The sequence below is a fragment of the Physcomitrium patens genome, chromosome 9 (genome assembly GCF_059467195.1).
Source record: "Physcomitrium patens ecotype Gransden chromosome 9, ASM5946719v1, whole genome shotgun sequence".
Classification (NCBI taxonomy): Eukaryota; Viridiplantae; Streptophyta; class Bryopsida; order Funariales; family Funariaceae; genus Physcomitrium; species Physcomitrium patens.
Window position 1 is genome coordinate 1,148,009 of NC_143418.1, and position 27,030 is coordinate 1,175,038.

Below are 27,030 nucleotides of genomic sequence, written 5' to 3' on the forward strand. Positions count from 1 at the left end.
ATTTTTTATTAGAATCACCAAAACACATGGTATATATGATCTTCTAATGTATTCTATAATATTTCTACATCAAAAAAGATATAATTTGAAACTAATTGTATTTTATAAAGCACTTAGAATCATAGAAGCCAATGACAAAAACAATTAGAAAGAGCAAGAATAAGATAGAGAGCTCCAATAAAAAAATTTAAAAAAGTGAGTGAATGCACAAATTATATATTATATTACTTGTATTTCTATGAATATAAACATGGCTATATTTACCATTGTAGTAGAGAATTCTAACAAAATAGTTTTAATTAATATGCAAAAGTTTATAAACTATGCATGTGTTGACTCTAAAAAAACCAACATACTATTTGTGCTAATTTTTACTTAAGATTGATTAAGTACTTCCAAAATAAATATGGCAAGTTTGATCTTCTTGTTGCATTTACATGTCACTTATTATTGCTGAAAAACTAGAGGAGTTATTAAAAGAATAAGTATTATCTATGTTATTGTAGGAGGATGAGTGATAGAAATATAGAAGTGAAAAGAAAAATTCTAAACATCCAACAAATGGATTTTATAATTGTATTCTTTGTTGAGTATTTGACTACCACATGAATGTTGAGACGTGTTCTACAGTATTATATAACACCTTTACAAATGTGCCTACAAAAAACATAATCATGCAATATTTTTTTGTCAAATCATGCACAATAAAATAATGTAAAACCTCCTAATAAAATTAAGCAATATTTGGATACTTGCTATGTTTCATTACAAGAAACATGTTAAAAAAAAGTTTAATTTAAAGTTACAAAATAGAAATCACAAACTTCAATAATTACAAATTAACATCCCAAATCAACACAATATATTATATTACTAATGAGAATCTAAAATAAGTAAGAAAAAAACAAAACCAAACAACTCTCAGTTAATTCTTTGTAACATGTGTGTGCAAAGAATGATGCAACCAAAAATCCATTAAAGACAAAAAAATTTAGAACATTTCACTTGAAACAAACAACAGAAGTAGTTGATGCATTTAAAGCTGGCAAGGAGTATATCTAATCTTCCTCTGGATTCTGAACCCTTTCTTTACTCTAAATTTGCAGCATTTCATTCAAAGATGACTTCATGGTTGTAAGATTTAAATTGTAAATCGCAAATATTTATTTATAAATATGTGTGTCTACAAAAAAAACACTAATCTGACAAACTTGCACTATTAAACTACTATACAACAGTTGCAAGCAAACTGACCAGAGGAAAAGAAAAAAGACACACAATTCAGTTTCAGTCGAACGAGATGAGTGTCGGACACAATCGGAAGCAGGTCGATCACGCTCTCTTGCGCCGGTAATTGTCGTAGAAGTAGGAAACCTGAAATCTCCATAGCGACACGACCACAACAAAGGCCAGAATGAGAAGAATCAACCACACGGGGTCATTGTCGCCAATCTCAGCTGGGAACTCAATCTCCTGCACCTCGAATTCGTCTCGCGTTTGCTTTGCATACAAGTCCCCGAGATGGGCATGCAACACGAATGTTGCACCCTTTTTGATGGCGGCAGCTGTGGCGAAATCCGTGGCATTGAGTGGCACAACATCAACTACATTCGCCGCCATCCAGTTGCTGGCGCTGCCCACAAGCCAGACTTTCTCCCTAGAGACTACAACAAGAGTGCCGTCTTCTCGAAGCACCATACCGTCAGCCCCCGGTAGCTTGTCTTTCATGCTTACCAAGTGAACACTCTGATCCTCTACACCTATTCGGAACAATGCCCCAGAGTTCGTTTGCACGGCAAGGAGGTGTTTGCCCGGCTCGTAAACTATGCCATTGAATCCACACCAAGTCACATCCGATGAGATAGACGGTTGAGAGGTAAAAGTTTCGTGCTTTACGAACACGGATGGCGTTCCTTCCTTCGTCACTTTCCAGATAAAATTCTGCCGGCAGTTGGTTACGTAGACATTCCCGGGCTTGAAGTCGACTGCAACGTCGTTGGCACATGCTTTCTCCCCTACATTTCACGTCCGTGACCACATTGGAGCTCAAATTATAAATAATTCTTATAACAACATCATCCAGCGTACAGCAAACATCGCTCTAGAGTTTTATGGGTGGAGGGTTTAAGGGAAAACAGGAAGGGGAGTGATAGTTTTTGACATCCTTACAACATACAAAATATCCATTACCGTTCTCAAACTTCCTCGCTCTCAGAAGCTTGTTGAAAGTTCCTCAGGGAATCCCGTGAAGAATACGAATGTGATGAATTAATTAGGTCGTGATATAATTCGAGCAAATTCCATGTCAGGATTCCATCCTCTAAACGATCGAGAATGGAGGCAATTCAGACGTAGTCACTGACGCGTGCATTTCTCTAATTAAGGAGAAAAAAGGTAAAGAAGAGATGGAGGGAATTGGAACCTTCGGCCACACCGAGGCCGCCCAAGCGGGCGAAGTACAGCCTCTTCCCGGAGTCCAAATCGTAGGCTGCAACCCCACTAAAATTCCAATCGACAATATCTTGCACAGTGACGATAACTCGATTGCGTCTACTATCCACTATCAATCCTCCAAAGGCTACCTTCCCAGCAAACTCCTCGTCCCGCACAAACTCCTTGAAGGAGCCATCGCTGGCGAGCTCCGAAATCGTGCCCTTCGCAGCCGACCCAATCAGAAACCGGTCGCGAACTCGGTCCCAATCAAAACTCTCCGGAAAGAGATTCGACGCTTGGAACTTCAGACTTCGGAGTGATCTTTCCCCCACCACCCCATGTGCAAACCACTCCAAGGACACCAGCAGGACACATGTCAATGAAAACCCAAGTATCTTCATCTCAAACACCGCCGCACAAAGGTTTGATCCTCCTCAACAACCTCGAGAAACCGAATTACATTACCAAACCATTCATATGTGGGGTATGAAACCAACAGTGACGAGCTCATGGACAAACACACACACACAACCCTTCCACTTCGTTCCTTCGTCACTTTCCGGTCACATGTTCATGTAAAACCTAGACTTCTAAAGTTGGAAGCTCGTCATAAATTGAGAAAATGAACAAGAATACGACTTCACAGCCACTACTTGTAAACAAAGTTTTGCAGGCGAGTGCCCAGTTTCTACCGAAGTATTGCAATCACTGTCAGGTGAACATCTGACATCAGAAATGGCATCGGCCGATGGCCAGAAACCGCACGGATCACATCTCCACTCCAGAATCAGAAATCTGGGTTTGTTTGGGGGATAATGGCAATCCCTCGATGCTGCAGCATTCAATGCTTCCGCTCTAATACAGACACAAATCTTATGGTGTAGAAAAGAGGACGATTGTAAATATGTGCGGCAGTTTGCCTGGGGGGGGAGTCTGCGTCGTCATTTGGCTTCAGCTCCTTTCAACTGGTGAACTGGCGTTTTAGGGCCACGTCACTATGCGGCAGTTCGCGGCAGCGTGCGGCAGTTATTGGCTCTCTTCTCAATCTCACGGTGACCCAACTCCGTGAGTGGAAATCTAAACTAGTTCTTAAATGTTTTTAATCATTTATTTATTTATTTATTTATTTATATATATACATATATACTTTGCTGCATCTCAAAAATTTGACTACTTCACCAACTTTTCAGAAATTGAATGAGGGATTTTTTTATTTATTTATAATAAAATGGATAATTGTAATATGAGTATTTTTATTTTTTTATTTTTTTCTTGGAATTTTTCTATATGTTAAAATTTTTCGGAATAAATATTTTGTTTGAAATCTTACAACTACATGAACATGTTGTTGCATTCAATTAAGGTTTGTGATTATCAAAGTCTTCTGAGATATTCAATCCTATCTTTTATATAATAAAAAAGTTTGAATAATTTCACAAAAAAGTTCATTAAAAAAATTATTTATTTAATAAAAAATAATATACTACAATAATATAATTATTGATACTATAAATAAACTCAAAGATAAACAAGAAACATTATTCAACAACTTTTTATTATTTTAATTTGAGAAAATGGTACAAGTTGTCATGGACACACATGTAAACCAATAATTACCTATATGATTTAGATAATAGTAAGAAAAAGTAGGTTGATTCCATAATATCTTCTATAGAAGCTTCTAAGAATGGCGTCATTATCTAGAAGGCGCTTCTAGTCCAGTCACCGTGAATACGGATCATAAAGACCTCGAGTATTTTATATCAATTTGTGTTTTGAATTGTCGCCAAGCTTGTTGGAGCATGTCTTTATCAAGATTTGACTTCAATATGTCTTATTGGCCAGAATAACAAAAAGATTTGTCCAATGCCCTTTCTAGACATTCTTATCTTGTACCTAAAGAAGGAGATGCAGCTTTTGATCAACAAAAGATAATTTTATTGAAGCCACAATAATTTCATCTTTGAGTAGTGAAATCAACATTGATTGTTGATTCAACTTTTTTCAAACAAATTTAATCAAGTATGTCTTCTAATCCTCTTGTTCATGATATCAAGAATACTTCTAAGTTTGAGTTCAAGAACAACCTACTTTATTTTGAAGGATGTCTATTTGTACCAAGAAGAGAAGCATGTTTACATGTTCTTCCAGCATGTCATGACTTTCCAACAGCATGACATTTTAGATACAATAAGACTCTCAAGATAATATCTAGAGATTTTTGGTGGCCACAAATGTAGAAGGCTATAAAAGACTTTGTTCAATCATGTAACATTTGTTCAAGGTCAAAAACTCTTTGGCATTGATCTTATGGACTTCTTCAACCATTACCTATTCCAAAACAACCATAGTCTTCTATTTCTATGGATTTTATTACCAATCTTCGAGTCTTAGCATTGTGTGATTCTATATTTGTGATAGTAGTTTATTTTACCAAAATGGCACATTTTGTACTATGCATAAAATCTATCACAAGTAAAAAAACTGCCAAGCTTTTTCTTAACATTATCTATCAATATTATGGATTGCCAAAAGTTATTATATCCGATAAGAAGACTCAATTTGTATTAAGATTTTGGAGAATTCTTTAAGATTTTAAGGGTGGACATAAAGCTTTCTTTGACCTTTCATCCTCAAATTGATAGACAAATAGAGCACGTACACCAAGTTTTGGAGCAATACTTAAGGTGTATCATCAATTATCAACAAGAAGATTGAAGAATCGTCTTGCCATTAGCAGAGTTTGCTTATAATAATACGGTGCATTCTTGTATGCAACAAACATCTTTCTTTGCCAATTATGGTTACCATCTTTGACTTTATATTTTTGACTTTTTAAAAGTTGATAATCTTCTCGGAGAAGGTTTCACAAATTGTTTGTCAGAGCTACATGCAACAATAAAGGTGCAATTAAAGGAAGCTCAAGAATGAAAAAAAGACAACGTAAATGCCTATCAATAGGAACAATCACAATTCAATGTAGGTGACAAGGTATGGTTGCTTCATCATAATATCAAGACTACTCATTATTTAGTAATTTTATTAGAGGTAGGAACGACACCTGACGGTGCTCCAAATTTTTTATTTGAAAGAAGTTACAAAGGCCTCAACAACAACCAAATAACAAGGTCTTCTCATCTTGCTATAGAACATTATCAATGGCTCAAAGGGCCTATCAACTATCTTCAAAGAAAACAAAGATCGGAGTATGTAGCAAATACAATTTGCCGCATCTTGAATTTCCTCAATATATAAAGAGTGCTCCTCATGGAACTTGTTTCTAGAAGGAGAGGTAATATCATCGACATGCACATGTAAACCAATAATTATTTATATGATTTAGATAATATTAGGTAAAAGTAGGTTGATTCCATAATATCTTATATAAAAACTTTCTAAAAGTATCATAGACATTGCTTTGACTTTGTAGGTATCTTTAATTGATTTTTTAGGTTATAAACATGGTTAACAAGTTGGCCATATGCCTTCATGTTGGTAGCTTAAAGAACAAGATAATTATATGGCCCACACGTAGAAAAATTGTCTTGTAAGCTAAGGCATGTGTCTTGGAAAGTCAACATATATTAGAGGTCCTATAGAACATCGCCATGTAGCTCCTATTTAGATAATATATATAAAGGCAAGAGTAAAGCTCTCTTCACTCTTATCAACTCTTTTCTTGTTTTTAGTCTAAATTTAAGAGTCTTTAGTTTTCTTGTCATTTGGCAATAGCCATTCCAGTTTTTTTTAATATACGTACTATTTTATTTTTATTTTTTCACTTTTTATTTTATACAGATTTTTCAAGTTAATGCATCTTCTTCTAGTTCATGTCCTTGAGACAAGTTGCTATATCAATTGCTCCTTTTGGCATTGAAGATTTATAACTTTTAGGTTAAAAATACAAATAAAATAAAATAAAAAAAACAAAAAACAAAAAACAAAAAAAACAAACAAAAAAAAAACAAAAAAACAAAAAACAAAAAAAAACAAAAAAAATACTAATCTTGTTTTAAAGAATTTTTAAAATTTTAACAATAAAATTAATAATAAAAATAATAATAAAAGCATCGGCATTAGAAAGACTACTTTATACTATTAAGATATTCATTTAGAATGACACACCTATAACAAATGAAATATTCCACAAATCATTAGTTAGGTTATTATATGATACCACCTACATTGAAAAGTCATTTGGTAGAAAGTTGTTTGTGTGAGATTGGTCATTCTTCTAAATATTATCAATTTTTTATAATAAAATATGAAATCGGATTTTCATTGTAAACTTGGAGTTTTCTTACTATTGCCTATCTATATATAAAATATACTTTGGAATGAATGCAAGATTATGTTAAGGTAGTAATATTGAAAAGATGGTAATAGAAACTCTACACAATATTTGATCTACAATAACAATATAAATATAGATATATATATATATATATATATAGATAGATAGATTTGTATTAATAAAGGTAAAAGTAAAATTTATATTCTAAATAATTTTTTTGTGTATGGATCAATATATCAATTAGCTGAAAGGTTCTATAGCAATATTGCTGAATATGCAAACTATCAACAATACATTTTAAGGTTGTCAATGAATTAATCCTTTAATTCATACAAAAACAAATTGATACACAAAGTAAAATTTCTTTCTTTAGACTTGATTTCTATTAGTGATAGATACAATTACTCTATCTATTCAAATGTTTTTTTAATAAAAAAATTGTTGGAGGATTTCTACCTATTTTTTTTAAAAATAAATATCAAAACTTTGAAAAAATAAAATGTTACAAAATATGGCATAGTATTTATGCAATGGAATGTGCCTCGTTATAAAAAGCTTTTAAGTTGCATACAATCACTTTCAAAGACAATTTTTCACAAAACTGAATTTTTTTATGATAATCAAAAAATCTAAAAAAACAAACCATATATTTTTTTTTAAGATTCTTTTTGTTGAAACTTATAGTTTTTATTATCAATTATTTTATTTTAAAAGTATACTATAAATATAAATTTATTTTTTAGTTTAATAATAGATATTCAAAAAATTAAAGTTTTATTATAAAATATTTATATGCTAAAATTATATTTGATACTTTTATTACACCTAAATGACCTAGTTTTATTTGTCAATCCTAAAACAAAGCATAGAATCCTCATACCATTATTCATTAAAAAGTAAAAAGAAATAAACATAATAAACATAATAAACATAATAATTGATGTTTACTTATACACAAAATATACATTTATTTTATTTTTTAAATTTTAATTAAAAGTTATAACAAATACAAAAATATTACATAATATGTTCTTTAAAATCCATTAATTAATATAATAATACCTATAATATTTAAATGTGAAGTTCATTAATCATTTCATTGAAAAAATCATAAATTATTTTATAAAAAAAAAATTAAAAAAAAAAAAAAAAAAAAAAAACTTTTTTTTTCATGAGACATGAGAACTGTAAAGATAAGTACAACTAATCAATTCATTTTAAAGTTTTAAAATCTATGAATTGAAGCCATCTTAATTGTTGAACTTTTGTCATATTATCAAAATACAAATTAAACCTCTTCCAAGTCAATTGAAAGAAAATATAGAAATATGATACTATATTGCAATTGAAAGTTATTTGGTATTTCCCATAAATTTGGTATTTCCCATAAATTTATAAAAATCTGAAGTGAGTCATTGATCTGAAATTAGAAACCAAGAACAAAATTTCATACACTCACAGGAGCTGGCTATTTGCCTAAATTTAACTACAAATGTATACAAACGTAAAATAAAATAAAATAAAATATTTCCATTTTAATCTATACCATTACACAGATATAATTTTCATCTCGACGAAGGTTCATAAAATGTGTAAGAAATTGATCATAAATTCTTTTTATAATTTCAAATTTTAAAACAAGGAATAAAGTTTCTTTTTAAAAATTATACAATTGTGGTTTTAGATTGTAAAATTTGTTGCATAATTTGCATCTAAAATATGTATATCATTATTTTGTATCAATTGTAGTATGCAATCAGCTAAAATTTATTTTAAATGGGTTACTGTTTTGTATGAACAAGTGGGTCTCTGAATAATTGAATATATATATATATATATATATATATTCCTAGAGTTCAAAGGATTTATTCACGTGTGTATTTTTTATAAATCTGTTCTTTACCGATAGTATGAATACTTGTATCTTGTTTCATAACTTTATTTAATAGTTCATAAACTTCAATTTTAGTTCATTTCAATTTTAAATTTAAATCTTATATGTTTAATACTTCCAACAAGACACCACAATGAAAAAAATAATTTCGTATTATATCTGATTCTATTGTCAAAAGAGGCTCTTTTGAAATTCTAACATTATCAATTCTAATAAAAACTGACTTTTGAATGTATGGTAGCAAAAATTATGATAAATTATCATTAAATGTAAAAACACATCTTGACGCCATCAGCATTTACCAACAGACATAAAGTAGTTGTTCCAATATACTAATTTTTCTTTCAGGTACAAATAAATATTTCAAGAACATTGAATATACAACCAAACGAACAAAAATATTCCCATAAAATACAAAACTACTTGCATTCTAACTTGCATTTATTCTGCGTTATATTACACATATTAGTGTTAAATTTACTCTCATTAAATTAGCCAACATTAATTAGTGTTAAATTAGCCAACAATAAAAATAATAATCATAATTTTAAAAAATGCTTATGTGTATACATACACCATTTAAATGTTGAAAAGTTAATATGCTCCATAAACTAAACCCTTCCAGACTTGATGCGTATTTCAGTCATAATGCAGTCATTGTTTTAATCCTTAAAAAGTATGCATATTTATATTTCTAAGCTTGTCAATATATATTTCATTATAATTATACTGTATTTTATAATTTTAAATTACATGAAATCATTTCTTTGTGTTATTTTATTTTGTGTTTAACCTGGTGCTTACTGTAGTTTTATGGCTTTTTCTTTTCTTCTTCTTTTTTCTCTCTGAAGAGTAATCCGTTTTAAAAGCATCAAAATTTTAGTATTGCAAATAACGTATCCTATAGTAGTGATACACAATTTATCATTAAGCCCTCAAAATTAACCAGAAACATGGTATGTTATTCATCATAAAGCTATTTTACAACACATTGCCTCTAAAAAGATATTAACCAATTAACCAATTAACCTCAACTACACAATAAAAATGAAAAATTGGATTGAGTATATTGAATTCAACTTATGAAAACGATACGCAAGTTTGAATGAAACCAATTACATTTATTCCACCTTTGTTTGTGTAACTTTGATAATTCCAAAGTAATAAGTTTTGATTAATTAAAATATAAAGTAACAGAAAAAGAAGCAATCAGCCTCATAACAATACAACATTCATTCTTTATTTATTTTTGCAAAATCCACAATTTCCTACACATTCATGTGATCTAGTGCATGCATATATACACATACACATATGAAAGGAAAAAAAAAAAAAAGAACAAGAAAAAAGGAGAAAAAGTATGATATGATGGAAAAATAAAACACTACGAAATGCTCGATTGAGGAAAAAGCACACAATTATTTCTAGACATTCCTTTTCCTCATCAGAATGAAAACCCACATGAAACTTATCTTCAAACCATCATGAAATACAATCAATAAAAACCACTCACAAAATCCAATTAGTCAATAAAAAGTAACAGGAAAAAGTAGGTTCCACCCCCTTCGCAATAACACCATCAGCAAAAAAGCATCCAGGGTCGTTGGGGACACAAATGGAACTATTAATGTGGAAAAAATTGTTATATAATATATCCAGTAAGTGTGCGCGTGTGTGAACAGGTCGACGCCGGAACCAGCTCGCTGGCCGAATTCGCGGCGGCTGAACTTCCGAGAAGCGTCACCGCACCGCATCTCTAACCAGGAAAAACCGGGCGCTGCTGCGTATCCGTTGAGGGTTCAAATCGATGAGATGCAGGGACGAAAGAAGATGAGGAGCCAAACAGCAATCAGGCGACCATAGCCCACAATTTGAACCGATACTCGGCTACAAATAGCACACCCGGTGCGCGGGAAGAGGGAGGGAGGACTGTAGCACTATAGCTTCATCACGGCATTTTCATGCGCTCAGCGGAAGCAGAAGACCAAGGAGAAGAAGGAGCGAAGCAATCCCTTATTCATCGTCTCCGTCACATTTACCGAGGATTCTGTATTGGCGATCGAGACCCCGCGTGTGGGAAAACAGTATCAACGAGCTCGGGGACCTGACACCCGGCATCTCTATGTATGTGCAATACGTTGCCGGATCCGAGGAGCTGTGCAAGTTTGCCGCATCCGGAGTGGTGCGGTTGTGCGGGACTTGGATGAGGGGGAATGGGATTGCTGGGTGGTGTTCATGAATGATTTTTGTGAGGGTGGAGTCAACGGTTCCGGTAACAGCTGGATGAGCGCATCGTTAGCGTGGCGGCGTGGTCATCGGTAATTCACCGTCTGCTACGGTGTTCATTTATGTGACAGAGACAAGCAAGTTGTCAGGGATGCTGTGCATTTTTTACCACGAAGAAAAGGCATGAATAAGTTGGGCTGGGGGGTATGATTGAATTGCAAGCGAACAAAAAGTGGACAAAGATATCAATGTGATACAATTTGAATGGTTCAAAGATTAATGGTAAAGTTGAGAATTTGAGGTTTTGGAGGATGTATCCGTTTCCTTGAACTAGTTTGGTTGAATGTTAGTCCGTTTGCATGGAAGAAGACGAATAATGTATTTTCACTGGAGGTGTGGGTAGTCCACTAGAGGACAAGCTCTCGTAAGTGACCACGATGAATTAGAATGTGAGTTCGGATCCAGCCCGCTGAATCTATTCGTGATTAATCTAGAGTATAGGATTGTAGTGGGGGGAGATAATGAGCGCAGAAGAGATCGTCCACAGTTGAATGGATAGGCCCACCATCGCTCATCTCGTGTGCAGATCTGAATATCGGTGTTCTTCGACAACGTAGGACAGGATTATCGATTGTTGCGAAGTAGATTGAGAAGGTGTGAGTGACATGTGGAGTCTGCAGTACAGGGAGTTTGATTGTAGGACAGTTGAACGTAGAGGTGAAGAGACTACCTCGTGTGTTCGATCACTAACGCATTGGTTTTGGATCGACGGACCGACCGCACTAGTTGTAGGACATACTAGCGTACTGGTGTACAGAACCAGTGGTGCGTTTCGACGTGATGGATGAGTTGCAGGGCAGGAAATCATCCTCCAGAGAAAACACTGATGTGAACACCCAGGATTGTGACAGCCGCAAAGAAAGAAGTTCTGCTGAGAGGGAAATAGCTCGACTGAGAGCTTGAAGTGATGCATTGGAATGTAGTCAAGTTTATACAGGTAAACAGCCAGGATCGATTCAGTCGAGGCAAAGCAGAAGCACCCTGGAAACTTGGATAATTTCTCAAGGTTTGTCGTCAAGTCACAGGTTGGACATCTGCAGGAATGAATCCCTTACGATTATTTTCGAAGGTGGTTTCAACATCACCGAAGAAGCTTTCTTTCGATGTAAGCGATGGAGCTGGACCAGCACAGGCCTACTCTTCGCCATCCCCACCAGCTTCCTCACCATCTCGACCAGCTTCTTCGCCATTGCTACGAGCGCTCTCTCCATCTCGGCCAGCTCTCTCGCCATCTCGCAGTCCGTTCGTAGTAACTACCCGTGGAGACCCCCAGCCCTGTCATCCATTGTCGCCAGGGGAATTTCTGATCCCTGGAGTTGAATCCTCGCAAGAGGACTTCGCTGTCTCGTCCCCTGTGATAGCCGATTTCGAACTTTCTCCTCCGCATAGTGATAGGATTTCGAAGGGTTATAGAAGGTGTGAGGAATCCCCGGCTTCGGAGTTTGGGCGCATAGATGGTGCCAGTCTGGGAGCCACAGCAACCAAGTCCTCGAAGCTGCCGACTTCATGCCGCGGGAAGAAGAGCACGCCAACACAGGGACGGGGGCATCAGCCCTGTAGTAGTTCCCACGGCAAAGGAAATCAGCATCGCCGATCTTTGAGCAACATCCCTCGCTTGGATATCAATGCGGGCAGTACTACTGGAGATTCTCCATTGGCTCCTCCTGCTCGAACGTTGCGGCAGTCCGCATCGTTCTCCGGAGTTTCCACGCCGCGAGGCAGTCGAACGCAAACTAATGCAGACTCGAACACTTTTTTCTCAGGAAACTCTGGTTCCACTCCTCGAAGCGCTGGAAAGCCGACGAGGTACGGAGGTGTCCTCGCTGGTGCCAATGCTGCACCTGGAACTCGGTTGCCGAAGTCTCTCCTGCAGCACGACGAGGAGCCTGATCGGATCGAGCTGGAGGAGGATCCCACTTTTTGGATGGATCACAGTGTGCAGGTCAGTCTTTGTGACCGGCGTTGAATTTGTTTCAAAGGTTTTAGAGAGTGGATCATCGAGATTAGCATGACGAGAGTGATGCGTTTAAGCAGTTCGGTAATGATGGTACAACGCTGTTCAGGTTTTGATTCGGGCGCGTCCAATAAGTAGCGCCGAGCTTTCACAGCAAGGGGTTGCTAGGTGCGTGAAGCAAGAGAATGCACACACAATTTCGTGGCTAGGGCAACCGGAGACAAGATTCACCTTCGACCATGTGGCAGGTGAATTCGTCACTCAGGAGGAGCTGTTTCGAGTGGCGGGATTACCAATGGTAGACAATTGTATGGCAGGGTACAACAGTTGCATGTTTGCTTACGGCCAGGTTAGACTCCTGTCTCACCCCGACCACATCTATGCCGAGTTGATGAAAGCAAAAACTAGCAAAAATATACGCGAGCTTCAAAACAGATTTTTAAACAGCTGCGTTCTCTTGGGTAGATTTCAAGGATTTCACTGCTTTGATTTTGTACAGACGGGCAGCGGCAAGACGCATACCATGCTTGGAGACATGGAACATTTTGATCAACAACCTAATGAGAATCGCGGCATGACGCCACGAGTCTTTGAGTACCTGTTCGCGAAGATTCAGAAGGTACACGTGCTTCTCACTCTTTCTTCCCACCTGTAGCTTTCCTGGATCCGCAAGACATAGGACTGATGAAGAGTTGTGAATGGGCGTCGATGGTTCAGGAGGAAGAATCTCAGAAGCACAAAGAGTTGAAGTACAAATGCAGGTGCTCTTTCTTGGAGATCTACAACGAGCAGATATCGGACTTACTCGAGCCCGCCTCAACGAACTTGCCGATGCGTGAGGATATGAACAAAGGGGTGTACGTCGAAGGTTTATTGGAAGTTGAAGTGCAGAATGTGCAAGATGTGCTGCATCTCCTGCTACTCGTACGTCTACAGAACTCGAAACTGAAATCCAAGAAGCAAGGAATTGTGTGCATTACCCTGAAAAACCCCGATTTGATAAAATCTTTGAAAAAATCTCAATCTATTTTCTTTGTGATTCGTGGTGTAGGGTGCGACTAACAGGAAAGTGGCTGCCACTACCATGAACAGAGAGAGCAGTCGGTCTCACTGTGTTTTCACTTGCATAATCGAGAGTCAGGTGCACACATGGCTGTTTAATATTGAGGCCGTTTCTGCTTAGCTTCCTGTACCCTATAATTCGTTGTCATTGTAGTTTGTGAATTGAGGAGGTATGGTTTGCCACTGTTGTAGTGGGAGTCTGATGCCATGATCAACTTCCGATTCGGACGGCTCAACCTCGTCGACTTGGCTGGTTCAGAACGGTACGTAGGTTCCTCTTTCAATACAAGGCATGTTTAGGGCATTACCTCACAATTTTGAATTTGTGGTGACCTTCTAGTTTCAAAGGAAGCAGAATCTGATTTGGTATCGGTGTGATGGTCATATCCCATTGGAGCAGACAGAAAGCCACTGGCGCAGATGGGGAGCGTTTGCGAGAAGCAGCTAGTATCAACAAGTCTTTGTCAACCCTGGGGTAAGCTCCATCTCAATCCGGCAGTGTTCTCTACCACCAATTTAGTTAAACTGGCACCTATTTTCGCAGATGGTCTAATAAGTGGCCTGGATCTGTGTGTGAAGGCTTGTCATTATGGTCTTGGTGGACGTTGCCAATGGGAAGCAGCGGCATGTTCCCTATCGAGATTCAAAGCTTACTTTCCTCCTTCAGGTGAACCATCTAATCCTTCATTAAAATACCACGACGCTTTGCACACATTCGAGGGTGTGTTTTCTGTCACTTGAATGCTGAGAATACGTGAATGGTTACCAGGATTCTCTTGGAGGCAACTCAAAAACAACAATCATCGCCAACATCAGTCCTTCTAGCTGGTATTACCCGTACTCAACGTACAGTTTTCGGTTGAAATTAACTTTATCATTCCATTTAGGTATAATCCACTCTCACATTGGCTACTCACTCTCTGCTTCTGTTCTGAGGGCAGTGCTTCATCGGAGACTCTCAGCACCCTCAAATTTGCACAGCGGGCGAAATTCATTCAGAACAATGTGAGTTGTTTGTACATCTAGCGTTCACCCTTCGGAACAATGTGTAGGTAGTAACTCATCACCACTAACATATAATGCCTTGGATGGTCAGGCTGTGATCAACGAGGAAGCCACTGGAGACGTGAAAGGATTGCAAGAGCAAATCCAACAGCTCAAGGATGAGCTCGCTCGTGTCCGGAGACAGAGCATATCAAGGATGCCGAGCTTGAGTCCGTCAGAAGATAACACCCCTGTCGATGCGTCGAAAGACTTCTTCGATCCTCTGAGAAGCTCTACTGAGGGCTCCTTCTTGCAGTTTGGCAGAGCTGTGTTGGGACCAACAGCTTTGAACCAAAAGGTAGTTATATCTTTTTAACATCCTTTAATGTATAGAACTGAAGTTTGTAATGTTGAATTTGACGTGCTCCGGGTTGGAATTTTAATCACTTTGATTGTTTGTGGGTGTACAGATAAAGGGATTGGAAGGTCTTTTAGCAGCCGCATTACGAAGAGAAAAGTTTGCAGCGAAGACATCAACGGCTGAAATTCAGCATCTGATACGCTTGGTGAGTTCCTCGACTGCTTCTTGTTCGATTGTTTCCAAGTTTTAGCAGGGTCTAAGCCTGACCCTATATCACAGGTGAGGCAACGAGAGGACGAAATAGTTTTTCACAAGTCGTTACTCCAATCAAGGGAGCTTAAGGTTCGTCGACTGGAAGCTCCTTCTCAAACCTCTGGTGTGGAGGAAAGAAGTGTCCCATTTCAGGAGTTGAATCTTAGGACTGAGCAGTCCATCGATCCAGATCGCGGGGGGCTGGGTGTGGGGAACCATAGCCTTCAAGAGCAACTTCCAAGGTACAAAAGCACCGCATCGTAATCTCTAGTATCAATGTCTCCATTACCAGAAATCTAGCAGTATACTTCCAATGTCAGTTTCTTGCACAACGCTCTTCCTCCACTGATTATACCCAGGTGGCCTTCCTGCCATGGAAACTCTTCCTTTGACAGGTCTGATAAACACGATGCATTTGAGGAGAGGGCAACTTTGATGCAAGACATCTCCGACTTGAGAGAAAAAGTATAGTTGAAACCATAACTTCGAGTTGTTTATTTCGTTGTGCTGGTCATGTCTCCCAGTTGTACAAAGCTTATGACGAAATCTGTCTTTACATTTGCAGCTTCTGGAGATGTTGGACAGAAAAGCTGCTCCAGGCTCTGTCGTTACACCCCAGGTTTGCGGATACCTCTCAGTCTTGTGTTGTTGCTTTCTCGGCTTTGGAATTAAATATTTGCTGGGTTCTTTTACTGTTGTGTTTATTCAACTCACAAAGGGATTGTCTTCTCAATATCAGCAAGAGGCACTCGTTGCCGAACTTGCTGCTGAAAGACGAGTAGCAGAGCTTCTTCGAAGTGAGGTTGAGTCCTACCAACGAGATCTCGCAGATTACCATATGAAGCTGCGGACCAGTTTGGAGTCAAACGAGAGAGTCGCAAGGTACGCAGACTCCACCCCAGGTTATGTATAGAAGTCGCCTTGGCATTGCGGTTACTGGTTTTTCTTCATCGTCGCTGACTGTACCACTTGGCAGTGAATTGGCTGCTTCGAAAAAGGAGCTGGAGAGCTCACAGTATGAGTGCAGGAGGCAGAAACAAGTGATTAGGACCCTTCAGGTACTTTTATAATATCCTTATCAACTCTGTCATGTAGTTTGCCTCCATTGCTCACCTTGTTTGTAATTATATTAAAGAAATCAACGGATTCATATTCATGTGCCGAGCTGTACTGAATGACTTGATCCTCCACAGGAAAAGACGAAAGAGGTTGAATGTTTGGAGTCGAAGCAAGCGCAGCATCAACAGTTCATGCTCGAGCTGAAGACGCAGCTCCAGAAGGTAATTTTCGCTTCAGAAGGTAATTACTGTTTCACAAAATGGACTCTTCAGATGAGAAGCCATTATTATGTGATTAATGATCCCAAGACTATTATGCTCATGTTTTTTACGTTTTCAAATCTTAGAGCGAAGAGAAGGCCGAGCAGGAAGCGAGCAGACGTAGCAAGCTGGAGCTTCAGTTGCAAGAGGCCCTCCAGGAATCCACGAACTTGCAGACGGAGCTTCAGGTGTCCGAATTGAAATCCCTATTAAGCAATCCTCATTTTTTCCTGAATGTCTTTGTGAATCCAAATACAGCATTTTGTCAGATCATACCCAGTGGCTCACAGTAGACTTCTTCGTGCAAATTCAGTGGACACGAGACTCACTGGAGGAAGTCGAAGCCCTTGTGGCAACCTTACAGAAGAGTGAACCAGTGCTGGAGATTGGAGACTCTGAGGCTTCATATGAAGCTTTTATGATAGGGCAGTTGCAATCCGAGATAATCGAAATGCATAAAAGGCTAGAAGATGAACGCAAGCGTGGAAGAGAATTAGAGAAGCAGCTCTCAAATAACCCTAAGAGGGAATCTGTTAGTGAAGCTCACCATAAACGCAACACAAGCACTGAGACTTGTAATATAACGGGGAAGAAGAGGGTGAGACATCACGATGCTATCATACAGTTGCAAATGGAGCTGGAGTCCATAGACGGGGGATCACCAAGTAGGTCAGATCCTATTAAGGGATATAGATGGGAGTCAGGCACGCATGACGAGGAAGTTGAGGTGAAGCACACGATGACCATTATGCAGCTGCAGCTGGACTTGGAAACACTAGAAGGCGTTCTCGCTGAGGAGCGCCAAAACCTGGCAGAGTCGAGGGCTGCTTCTGAACTCTTACAGCAGAAACTGGAAGAGGCTGAAGCCAAGCTTGAAAAGGAACCATTCAAAGTGGATACTCAGAAAAGCAGTAAAACTGTTGACAAGATCGAGGACCAGTTGCAGCAAGTAGAGAAAGAGGGAGGAGAAATGGCCAAGATGCAGGAGGCTCTTTCTATTGCGAGGGAGCATTTCAATTTGGAGAGGCAGACTTTGGTTGCAGCGGCTGCTGAAGTCGAGCAGCGGTATGTCTCTGTAAAGAAGGAACTTGAGGCAACTCTAGAACATGTCCAGAGCCTCAAGGAACGAACCGAGGATGCCGAAACCCGTGAGCTTTCTCTTCAAGCTGAGAAGATGAAGCTCGAGGAAGAGTTCAAGAAGCATGTAGAAGCTGCTCGTGTACTTACCGATGATTTGCAAAAACAGGTCAGTGTGGACCATAGCCATTATCACCAGCTACGATGAAGAGTTGAATACTTCAATTTATGTTTCATTTGTGCGTATTTGCTCATTCCACTTAAATTGTCGATTGAGTTGCTGTAGATGCAAATGAAAGAAGAGCAAATGGTTAAGCTGAAGGAGCAGATGGCACAAAAACAAGACTGGGTGGATAAGGACCATACAACTGCAAACTTGCAAACCAAGTTAAAAAGTTTGAAAAATGGTGCATTTGAAAGTGCTCAAGCCATAGGACTTAGATGCCTCTCGAGGAATGAAAGCATGGTACAGCTCGAAAAGAAGCTTGAGAACATGACCGAAGCTATGGACCAGCTAACCGAGGAGACCATACAATTGCAAAGAGAGATTTCGCTTCTCAAGAAGGATTCTGAAGGTGCAAGTCAACTCCTCGGGCAGAAAGAAGAGGAGTTGGCCGTGGCGCTGAAAAAATTAACTAACGTAGGGGACCTTCTAGAGAAAGAGAGTAATAAAATTCAGGAAATTTCAGTTGCAATAACCGAAGCTGGACGTTCAGAAGAGAGCTGGATTTGCGCGAGGGACTACTTGACGTCAAAGATTTTAGGATTGCAGTCATGCACGGAACACTCATCAGGGGAGGCCGAACTTGAGCTTGCAAGGACACAAATTCTCCTGGCAGGTTCAGAAGGCAAGGTGAAGATTCTCTCTGAGATGATCTCTAAGATGCAGAAAGCTCTAGATGAGCCATCTGAAAGTGAGCAGGAGATGGATGTGGTCAAGAGCTCCGATCGTCCTCTGCGAAGGCTACCCGAGAATCGTTCCCGGACATCGTTGAGCGATGGCAGCCCCAATAATAATAAGCTTTCAGAAAAGTTGCGGCAAGATGTTGCGAAGGTGAAGGCTGAGAATGCGAAGCTGCGCACCAAGGTCCACGAGAAGGACAACGCAATCTTAAGCTTTCGGATGCAGTTGTCATCTGCAACGACGAAGTGCAAGGAGATTGAAGTCATGGCCACAAACACGGAAAAGAAACTACGTCGTCAGCTGGATTCGTTGAGAGAAAATCTTCAGACTGCTAGGAGAGATACTAAGAAGTACAAAGATCAAGTCCAACAATCTGAAGTCGAAATGGAGAAATTGACCTTTTTGCTACTTCAGACCGAAGAGCGGCAGACGAAAGCCGAGCAATCTTGGATGAAGGAGAAGGCCGAGCTCCAAAGTCAGAAATATGAGGCGGAGTTAGAGGCGGCCACGAAGAAACTCAAACTTCCTGCCAGGTTTGCCAAGATAGATAAGTGGCAGAGGCAGCTGAGCGAGGCCGACAAGTTGGTGAACATGCTGGTGAAGGCGAACGAGAAGTCCAGGCAGGAATGTAGTCAGAAATCAGTAGAGGTAGAGATGAAGGACAAAGTGATTCTGGAGTTGCTGGATACCGTGGCGATGACGAAGGCGCAGCTTGACACAACCATGAGCCATTTTGAGAAGGAGATTCGTGCAATAGTTGTGGATATGAGGCTTCTAAAGACGGATCTTAAGAGGGACTTCAAGAATCTGCGGAAAATACAGCAAACTTCTCTGGACGAAATGACAATGGAGACGACGCTCTCAGTGAAGGGTTTGGGAAGCGAAGGACAATACAAGGTAGCCAATGTGATATTGGCTGAGAATGATGCGATTATTCAAAATCTCCAAGCAGAGGTTGCCGAGATTTCTAAGGAGACGTGGAACGTACAAACTGATCAGCAGGCGACCGTGAAAGCCTTACAAAAGAAAGAGGAGACGATCAGGAATATTCTGAACGAAGTGATTCATCTTAGGCAAAGTGCAGACCGAAGCATGTCCCTGCGGCAGAGCATTTCAGACCTTGGAGGATCTCGTACTCCTTTTAAACAGCCAGCAGATTTTGGCCATGCTCCTCTCAAACAAGATTTGTTTCAGCCGAACGTAATGAGGGACGCAGAGCTCGGACAAACACCTTTGAGGAGATCCTTTTCGTGTAAGTTGATTGAAGAGAAAGAGATGACGCTGAGCGTGCTCAAGGAAGAGCAAGAGTATCTGAAGTCTATGGTGTTCAGTCTCGACACGGAAAACGCAGAGTTGCAGCAACAATTGCTGGACTTAGAAGCAGAGTCTACAGCTTTAAAGTCCACCATAGATAACCTTGAGAGGGAGCTTCACGACACTAATCGCGGGCGATGCGAGGATGTAGCTGCGCTAGTGGAGCAGCTCCGGGAGAGCACCCTTCACATCAGTGAGCTGGAAGTCCAGAGGAAGGAGCTTCGAGATGAAATGCAGCGCCAAGCGGTATCATTCGCTGTGCTTTACGAGCAGCTCCAGAAGCAGGAGAAATTTGAAGACGGAGCGCGAATTGCTGGATGCAAAGCCCATGAGGACAAAGATGTATTGCAAACACTCGAGCAAGAGAGAGCTGAACTCAAAAGTGTCGTTGAGATGCTGAATGCGGAAATGATGGCTCAACAAGCCGAATCAAGACAAATGAGATTGCAGATCGAAGCTGTAGAGGCAGATCTGAACATGAAAACAAATGAAGTAGTCCGAATCACTAAGGAGGTTGAAGGACTGAAATTTTCAGCAGGACTGGCTGAACGAGAGGCCGAAACCCTACGAGTCATGGTAGAAGAACTGGAAAGTATTAAAGCTCATCTAGAGGAGCAACTTCAATGCTCAAAAGGTGCCACCGATTCCAAGGTGGAGGAGCTCAAAGCGGACCGAGACAAGCTCCAAGATGATCTAAACCTCTTCATGGATCAGATCGAGGAGATCCAAGCTCTCGCCGATGAAAGGAGTGCTGCTTCGACCGAAGCTCGCAAGGTATTCTCCGAAATTTTTCTGCCATGTCGGTTGGTTTCGGGGCTTTCTCCCCTTGGTTTGATTAGTTCAGCTGCTTACTAAGGATATTTTTGTAAGCAGATGGCGGAGCTATACAGGACACTAGCAGATGAGAAGGAGGTTGAAGTGGAGATTCTAGGGAAGTCTGTACAGGAACTGGAGAATACAGTTTCTACACTGGAGTCTCAGGTCGGCGTTTTGAAAATAGAGTGCGAGCGGCAACGCTTGATGAGACAAGAGATGGAAAGTGAGCTCGAAGGTCTTAAGAATCAAATTTCCATCATGCACGCTGCCCTGCATGAAGCGAGTCTTCGGAGTGGTGATGAACTCCTAGAAACCAAGCTACGTAGGGAAGATGCAGAAAGGTAATTGCCCCTCTGCGCTCTTCTAGCAATTTATTTTTTTCATCGTGAAGCCGTGCTCGCACAATGTCATGGTAACTCAGAAGGAATAACATCAATTATGTTGGATTCGAAATCTTCATAGGATGCTGGAGGAACGCGAGGCAGAGATGCAGTTGTTGCGGAAGAAGCTGGAGAAATTCCAAATGCAATTAGAAGAAAACAAACCAGTAGAACATATTGAACCCCAGACTCCGCCTCGTATCCTGAAGGGGCAGAAAGTTCAGAAAGGATCAGTATCTCCATTTGCATGTATGAAAATGAACCACCAGATCCACTTGGAGCTTGACGAGGAGAGGAAATCTTACGAACGTCGCATCCAGGAGCTGGAGGATGTGCTTGATAATCACCAAAACGAGGTCACGGTGCTTCACGAAAAGCTGGCAGATGCCGAGAGGATGACTCGCGACGTCCTCCGTGTTCTACGTGGTGTCAAATTGGACATGGCCAACGTTGCGGTGCGTGAGTTGAGGACCCTCCTGACTGCACTATTGATGAATTTTGATTGCTTATAAAAAGATATTGACAAAAACTTGCCTTCGCCAGACACTTTTGGACGAGCAGCATGTTGCAGAAGGAGCGAAGAATGACAATCAACCACTCCACAAGGTCGGTTGGTTCCCTTTTTAAACATTTTTATGTTCATCTCTGCAACAGGAAGAAGCGCTCTCCACAGTTTTTGAGCTGTTTTACATGTTTCTGACGCACGGAATCGACTTCTTGCAGGATGAGGAAATAGAGCACATCCTCACGCAGCTGAATGATTTCATTGAAGAGCGAGAAAGGTATGGTTTCTAGTGCCTGAGCTTCATGACTCATGCACAATGTCACATTGTGTATTCTCATCACCTTTATCTTCTTCCTGTGGCTCATTAGTGAACATTTCCTGCAGTTGGTTGGAGATGATCAGTCGAAAGCAGGTCGAGCTGAATGCTGCTCAAGCATCTTTGGAAAATCTGCGAGAACGAGAGAAGACCCTCCTTGCAGAAAACAAGAAGCTGAAAAGCGATAATCGAAACCACGTGAAGAAGATTGGGCAGCTGGAACAAGAGATCAAGACTCTCTCAGGGCAGCAGAACCTGCAGCAGCGGATAAAACACCACGCAAAAATCAAGGTACATTGTCTTATGGACACCAATTTATGGATCTAATCCAGCAACGACGTCGCCCGTGTGCATGTTAATGTCGCTTCTTTATGTTGATGCTAACGTATCTGATTTTGTGATCAGGAGGAGAACAATTCCCTTCGAATCCAGAATAATGACCTGAACGCAAAGCTCAGACGTGCCGAGCATCTCAACACGCGTATCAGCGATGAATTAGCCAAGTATCGCACCTCGCAGGGCAAACCATCTACGCTAAACATCGAAGAAGAGCAGCGTCTGCGCACCGTGCTGCTAGAAACCGAGGAACAGCGAGACAAAGAGGCCCAGAAGCTATCGAGCTTGTGTGCAAGCATCGTTAGGGCCACCGGAATGGCCGGCTCCGATGCTGACACTGACCCAGTGGTGGCTCTGGAAATCGTCGAGCAAATGAAAGACCGCTTGGAATCCACGCTTCAAGAATTCGAGGACTTCAAGATCAAGGTATGGTGCTACCCCATGAAGCCTCATCATAGTCGTCTTAGTCATGCCCACTAAAACTCAGTGAACGATGTGCATGGCAATTGTAACCAACGGTGCTCGTGTCTCATATTGGTCGGGTGTGGGATGCCGTTGTGCCGTGTGCAGACACGAATTTCGGGAGAAAGACAGCGATTGAACGAGCTGCGCACCGCGCATTCTCCCATGCGAGGCATGGACGTTCAAAGCTTAACGCCCAGATGACCCTCGCACCATTGAGCTCTTCCAAGTTTTTTTTTCCATGTACAGTCGCCGACGTAGAGTAGCTTCGAATGCATGTTACCACTCCCACTCGCAGGTCCGACTTGTAAATTCACAAGCTCATAGAAATGACCCTATTCTTCGATTCACCCGTGATGAATTCGCTGGCCCCCGTCATCGTGTGGTGCCTCTAAGCCATTATTCTAGGTGGTGGCGATGGCGATGTCGATTTATTCGCCGCCGCGTGCGTAGGTGCATGGGTGAGTGGCCCTACACATCATGGTGTTGTAATATCACAATTTCTTTTTAAATCGTTCTTTTTCGTGTCCGGATTCGCATCATAACTCGTTACATGACGATGACAAGTTTAGAAGTCATTTGTCCGGAGTTGGATTACGTTGTTGAAGGCCGCGTTGGAGTTTTAACTCCGACTCCTGCGAAACATTAAATAGTGTAATAAAACTCATTAGCCGGACATTAAATAGTTGTTGCAAGCTTACGTCATAAAAAATGTCATAGTATCTTGTTACAACTCAGAGATGGTGTCTCATTAGGAAGTTATCTATTTTTGTATCTGGAAAAGTGAAATATATTTGTATTTGCGGATACAAATGATTCTTTTGGTGAAATCATTAGCTGTAAAAAGAATCGTAATTATGAATTTAAAACTCTTTTGCCATAAGGTAATAAGAAGAAAGGTGCTGAAATCCAAAAAATGGCATAATTGCATTGATCATTACTGAAGCTCAATGCATTGACTAAAAGTGTATTTTTGCTAATTACTGATGTCTTTTGTAGAGCATAGTTATATACAGACCTTACACAATTATTGATGAAGTCAAGGATTGTTTGTTTTATTTATTGATAACGGTGAACTTTAAAAAATAAGAACTAAAACCCGCTATAAATTCTAAAAGCGAAGAATTAAAAAAAGGAGCATGTAAAGGTTGCCATCCAATTCTTTAGTTATTTATTACTGTGAGAAATCTTAGGCGTTGCAATTCAAGATGCTATCAAAAATTCAATGATTTGTGATATTTTATTATTCAGTAGTTCAAATCAACATCGACTATACGATGCAAAGAAGGCAATGTGGTCAAGGTTGTAGAAAGGTCTTAAATTTTTGCCTAACATTAAGTCTTAAAATTAATTGGAGAATGTTAGTTGGCAATACAAGAATGTTTTTAGATCACTTTAGACTAATCAATTCAATTGGGCATAGGAATCTAATAATAAAATCAATAATTTGCTAGATATTATAATTGGCTTACTTTAGAAAAACAAATTGTGTACAAATTCTTCATTTAGAGAATAAACAAGCAATTAAAATTTCAACGTCCCTAAGAGCTGAATGTAGAAAAATAATTTTATAGTTAATATTGTTCTCTTATCCTTTTTCATTATCCACCAGTATATAATTATGCCATACTATTGTTAAATTATTGGAGATAAAGTGGATTGTCAAACACTATTGGATTTGACTAGAAATAAGTTTAATGATTTAAAAGAATCACTTGTTAAAAGATGTCATATTGAATTTAAAAACTTATGCTTTTGAAATGTAAAGATTCTTATTAATAAGTTCGATTATGATAAATAGTGTAGAATGAAATATTTAAAATACAATAAGAACTCTAAAATATATTGTTAATTTATGAAAAAGGAAATAAAACTGTAGTTTCTGATAGATGTAAACTGATTTGGCAAAAAAAGTAATTTTAGTACCACTCCAAATTCTATTAAATAATCCAACATTAAACAGCCTTGGTATAATTCATAACATGAAACTTTCATTAAAGTGTTAATAATAAATACAGTTGAAACAATCATATTGATTAGAAGTTAAGTATGGTTTTGTGAAAAATGCAATTAAAGGCGTAATAAATAAAAATATGCAACTAAAAGCAACTAAAATGACATCATAAAGCAAACCAAACAATTCTTTATCCAAGCAATTATTGTATTGTATGAGAAAAAAGTATAGTTTAGGAATTAAAAATAAATTAATAGGGAGAAGTGAAAATAATTTGAACCAAACTAGTTGAGGATATTTGATGTAGTTTTCAAAATTAGATATTTATAAAAAAAAATACAGATTATACACAAGATCAAACATTTTACCTAGTTTTTTTTTTTTTTTTTTTTTTTTTTTTTATGTATTAAACATTCAATTAGTTTAAAAGTATTATAAATATATGCTATTGCCATTATTTTAACTAAAATTGTAAAAATAAATCTGAAAATATATTCAAGCATAAAGTGATACAGACTTTGCAAAAGACACAAGAATTATTATGTTTATGCTATACTCTCTTTTTTTAATATCAAATAACAAATGTTCAAATCAAACTATGTATGCATACACATCATTTTATGTATTTGTGTTCTAATGTTTTATGTTTTTTTTTTCACACAATGATCCATCCAATGTTAAGAAGATTTGAAGTATTTGCTACAATCGATTCTTGCATGGATCTTATAAATCACATTCCTATTTTTCCACAAATATTGCACACAACAAACCCATCATCAAACATTAAGCTTAGTAATTTGCTCTTTCATTCATCACTAGTTTCAATGAAAAATAAAATAAAATAGAAACCATGCTCAACATCTTTTCCCACTTGGTTTTAAAAAAACATGCAAGGATGCTTGTATCTACCGAGTATCAATATAATCGTTTGAATATTCTTAATTATGAGGTATATTACACAAAAAGATGACATGGCAAGGATGGCAATGACATCGAGGTGGAGAACGATGGAGAACGATGGAGAACGAATGAGGGGAACAGTACCTAATGAAAGAGCATTCCAAGATAGGGCCATGACTAGGGCCTTGTTCCAATCAAGTTCTTAGACCCTACCTCCCTCAAGCAGAACCGCTCTGCATGGTGTCGTGCTTTCCGGGCCGCCACCAGATTTGAGTTTGACTCCGTTCACACCGAGCCCGGTGAAAGGGCTTTTTGTCGGCTTTCACCTGCGCGTAGGCTGAGGTTTGGTGTGGGCTTGCGTTGCTGTGGTTGCCTCAGCTATGGATGACGATTGGTCCTATACCCCCGTCGCTTCCACAAAACTCACTTCTAATCTACAGCACTCTTTGCTCGAGTTTACTAGTCGCTCTCAACTGGTGATACAGGGCGCCTTTGTTGATTAAAAGAGCGTTCGGGTATGTCTCTTCTTGCAGATCAACAATTTCTTGTGGTGATTTTCTCACGGAACAAGTTTAAAAATTAGGAGAGAATTTTCTTGTTCTGTTTGCGGATGTTGTGCAAATTGGATTGATTTGGTTTAGAAAGTGAGCGCCTCGGTGAGGGTGAATAAAATGGGTTGTTTGGTGTGCTAGGTTTTTATTTATTTAAAAAAAATGATTTTAATTTATTTTTTGTTTGTTTGTTTGTTTGTTTGTTTGTTAATTTTTTATTTAAAAGATTTTATCTAGACTTAAGAGAATTAGTCTGTCTACTCCACTTCTTGAAAGGGGGTTGCAATGAAGTTAAAATTAAAGGTTGTCCGTATTTTAATTAGACATGCAATGAAGAGGTTTTGGAGTTCCAAAGTACAAGGTCATGTTTAGATTGAGGGGACTTTACATGCTCGGCTAACTAGACCCTTAGGTTCTCAATTTATGTGTGTTGTCCTACCACTTGGGCGATTTTCTCTCCAAAGCTATTGATGTTTGTTGTTAGACAATAGTAGAAGTTATGTGTGGATTGTTGGATTGTTGGATTGTTGGGTTATTTTTAATGTTTTGTTGTAAGGGACTAAAAAAATATTTGAATGGATTAAGTATTAGATTCATAAGCCTATGATAATAGTAAAGAGAGTGCTTGATTGTATATCAACTATTCTTAAACATTTGCACCTATTAGAGGCGTGAA

At 38.9% G+C, this 27,030-nt stretch overlaps 2 protein-coding genes across 2 annotated transcripts; one reads left to right on the forward strand and one right to left on the reverse strand.

Annotated features, from left to right (window-relative positions):
• Positions 1-1,140: 1,140 nt before the first annotated feature.
• Positions 1,141-3,358, reverse strand: LOC112287095 (uncharacterized). Its single transcript, XM_024529752.3, has 2 exons — positions 2,423-3,358; positions 1,141-2,015 (listed from the first exon to the last, which is right to left on the reverse strand). The coding sequence occupies exons 1-2, from the start codon at positions 2,832-2,834 to the stop codon at positions 1,333-1,335; spliced, it is 1,095 nt and encodes a 364-aa protein (XP_024385520.1). The 5' UTR covers positions 2,835-3,358; the 3' UTR covers positions 1,141-1,332.
• Positions 3,359-10,831: 7,473 nt separating this feature from the next.
• LOC112286918 (kinesin-like protein KIN-12F) lies at positions 10,832-23,779 on the forward strand. Its single transcript, XM_024529321.3, has 28 exons — positions 10,832-12,849; positions 12,971-13,210; positions 13,361-13,480; positions 13,579-13,785; positions 13,913-14,002; positions 14,116-14,186; positions 14,324-14,398; positions 14,503-14,590; positions 14,693-14,751; positions 14,865-14,928; positions 15,020-15,265; positions 15,378-15,473; positions 15,548-15,762; positions 15,916-15,985; positions 16,086-16,139; positions 16,260-16,402; positions 16,497-16,578; positions 16,714-16,800; positions 16,926-17,027; positions 17,153-18,085; positions 18,203-20,908; positions 21,008-21,291; positions 21,413-21,785; positions 21,874-21,936; positions 22,054-22,112; positions 22,220-22,442; positions 22,557-22,913; positions 23,058-23,779. The coding sequence occupies exons 1-28, from the start codon at positions 11,950-11,952 to the stop codon at positions 23,151-23,153; spliced, it is 8,103 nt and encodes a 2,700-aa protein (XP_024385089.1). The 5' UTR covers positions 10,832-11,949; the 3' UTR covers positions 23,154-23,779.
• The last annotated feature ends 3,251 nt before the right edge of the window (positions 23,780-27,030 follow it).

Coding starts and splice junctions, on each gene's coding strand:
- LOC112286918 (XM_024529321.3), top strand. CDS start 11,950: ATGAATCCCTTACGATTATTTTCGAAGGTGGTTTCAACATCACCGAAG. Junction 16,801..16,925: donor TGAAGACGCAGCTCCAGAAG/GTAATTTTCGCT, acceptor TTCAAATCTTAG/AGCGAAGAGAAGGCCGAGCA. Junction 18,086..18,202: donor CCGATGATTTGCAAAAACAG/GTCAGTGTGGAC, acceptor GAGTTGCTGTAG/ATGCAAATGAAAGAAGAGCA.
- LOC112287095 (XM_024529752.3), bottom strand. CDS start 2,834: ATGAAGATACTTGGGTTTTCATTGACATGTGTCCTGCTGGTGTCCTTG. Junction 2,016..2,422: donor CGGCCTCGGTGTGGCCGAAG/GTTCCAATTCCC, acceptor CGTGAAATGTAG/GGGAGAAAGCATGTGCCAAC.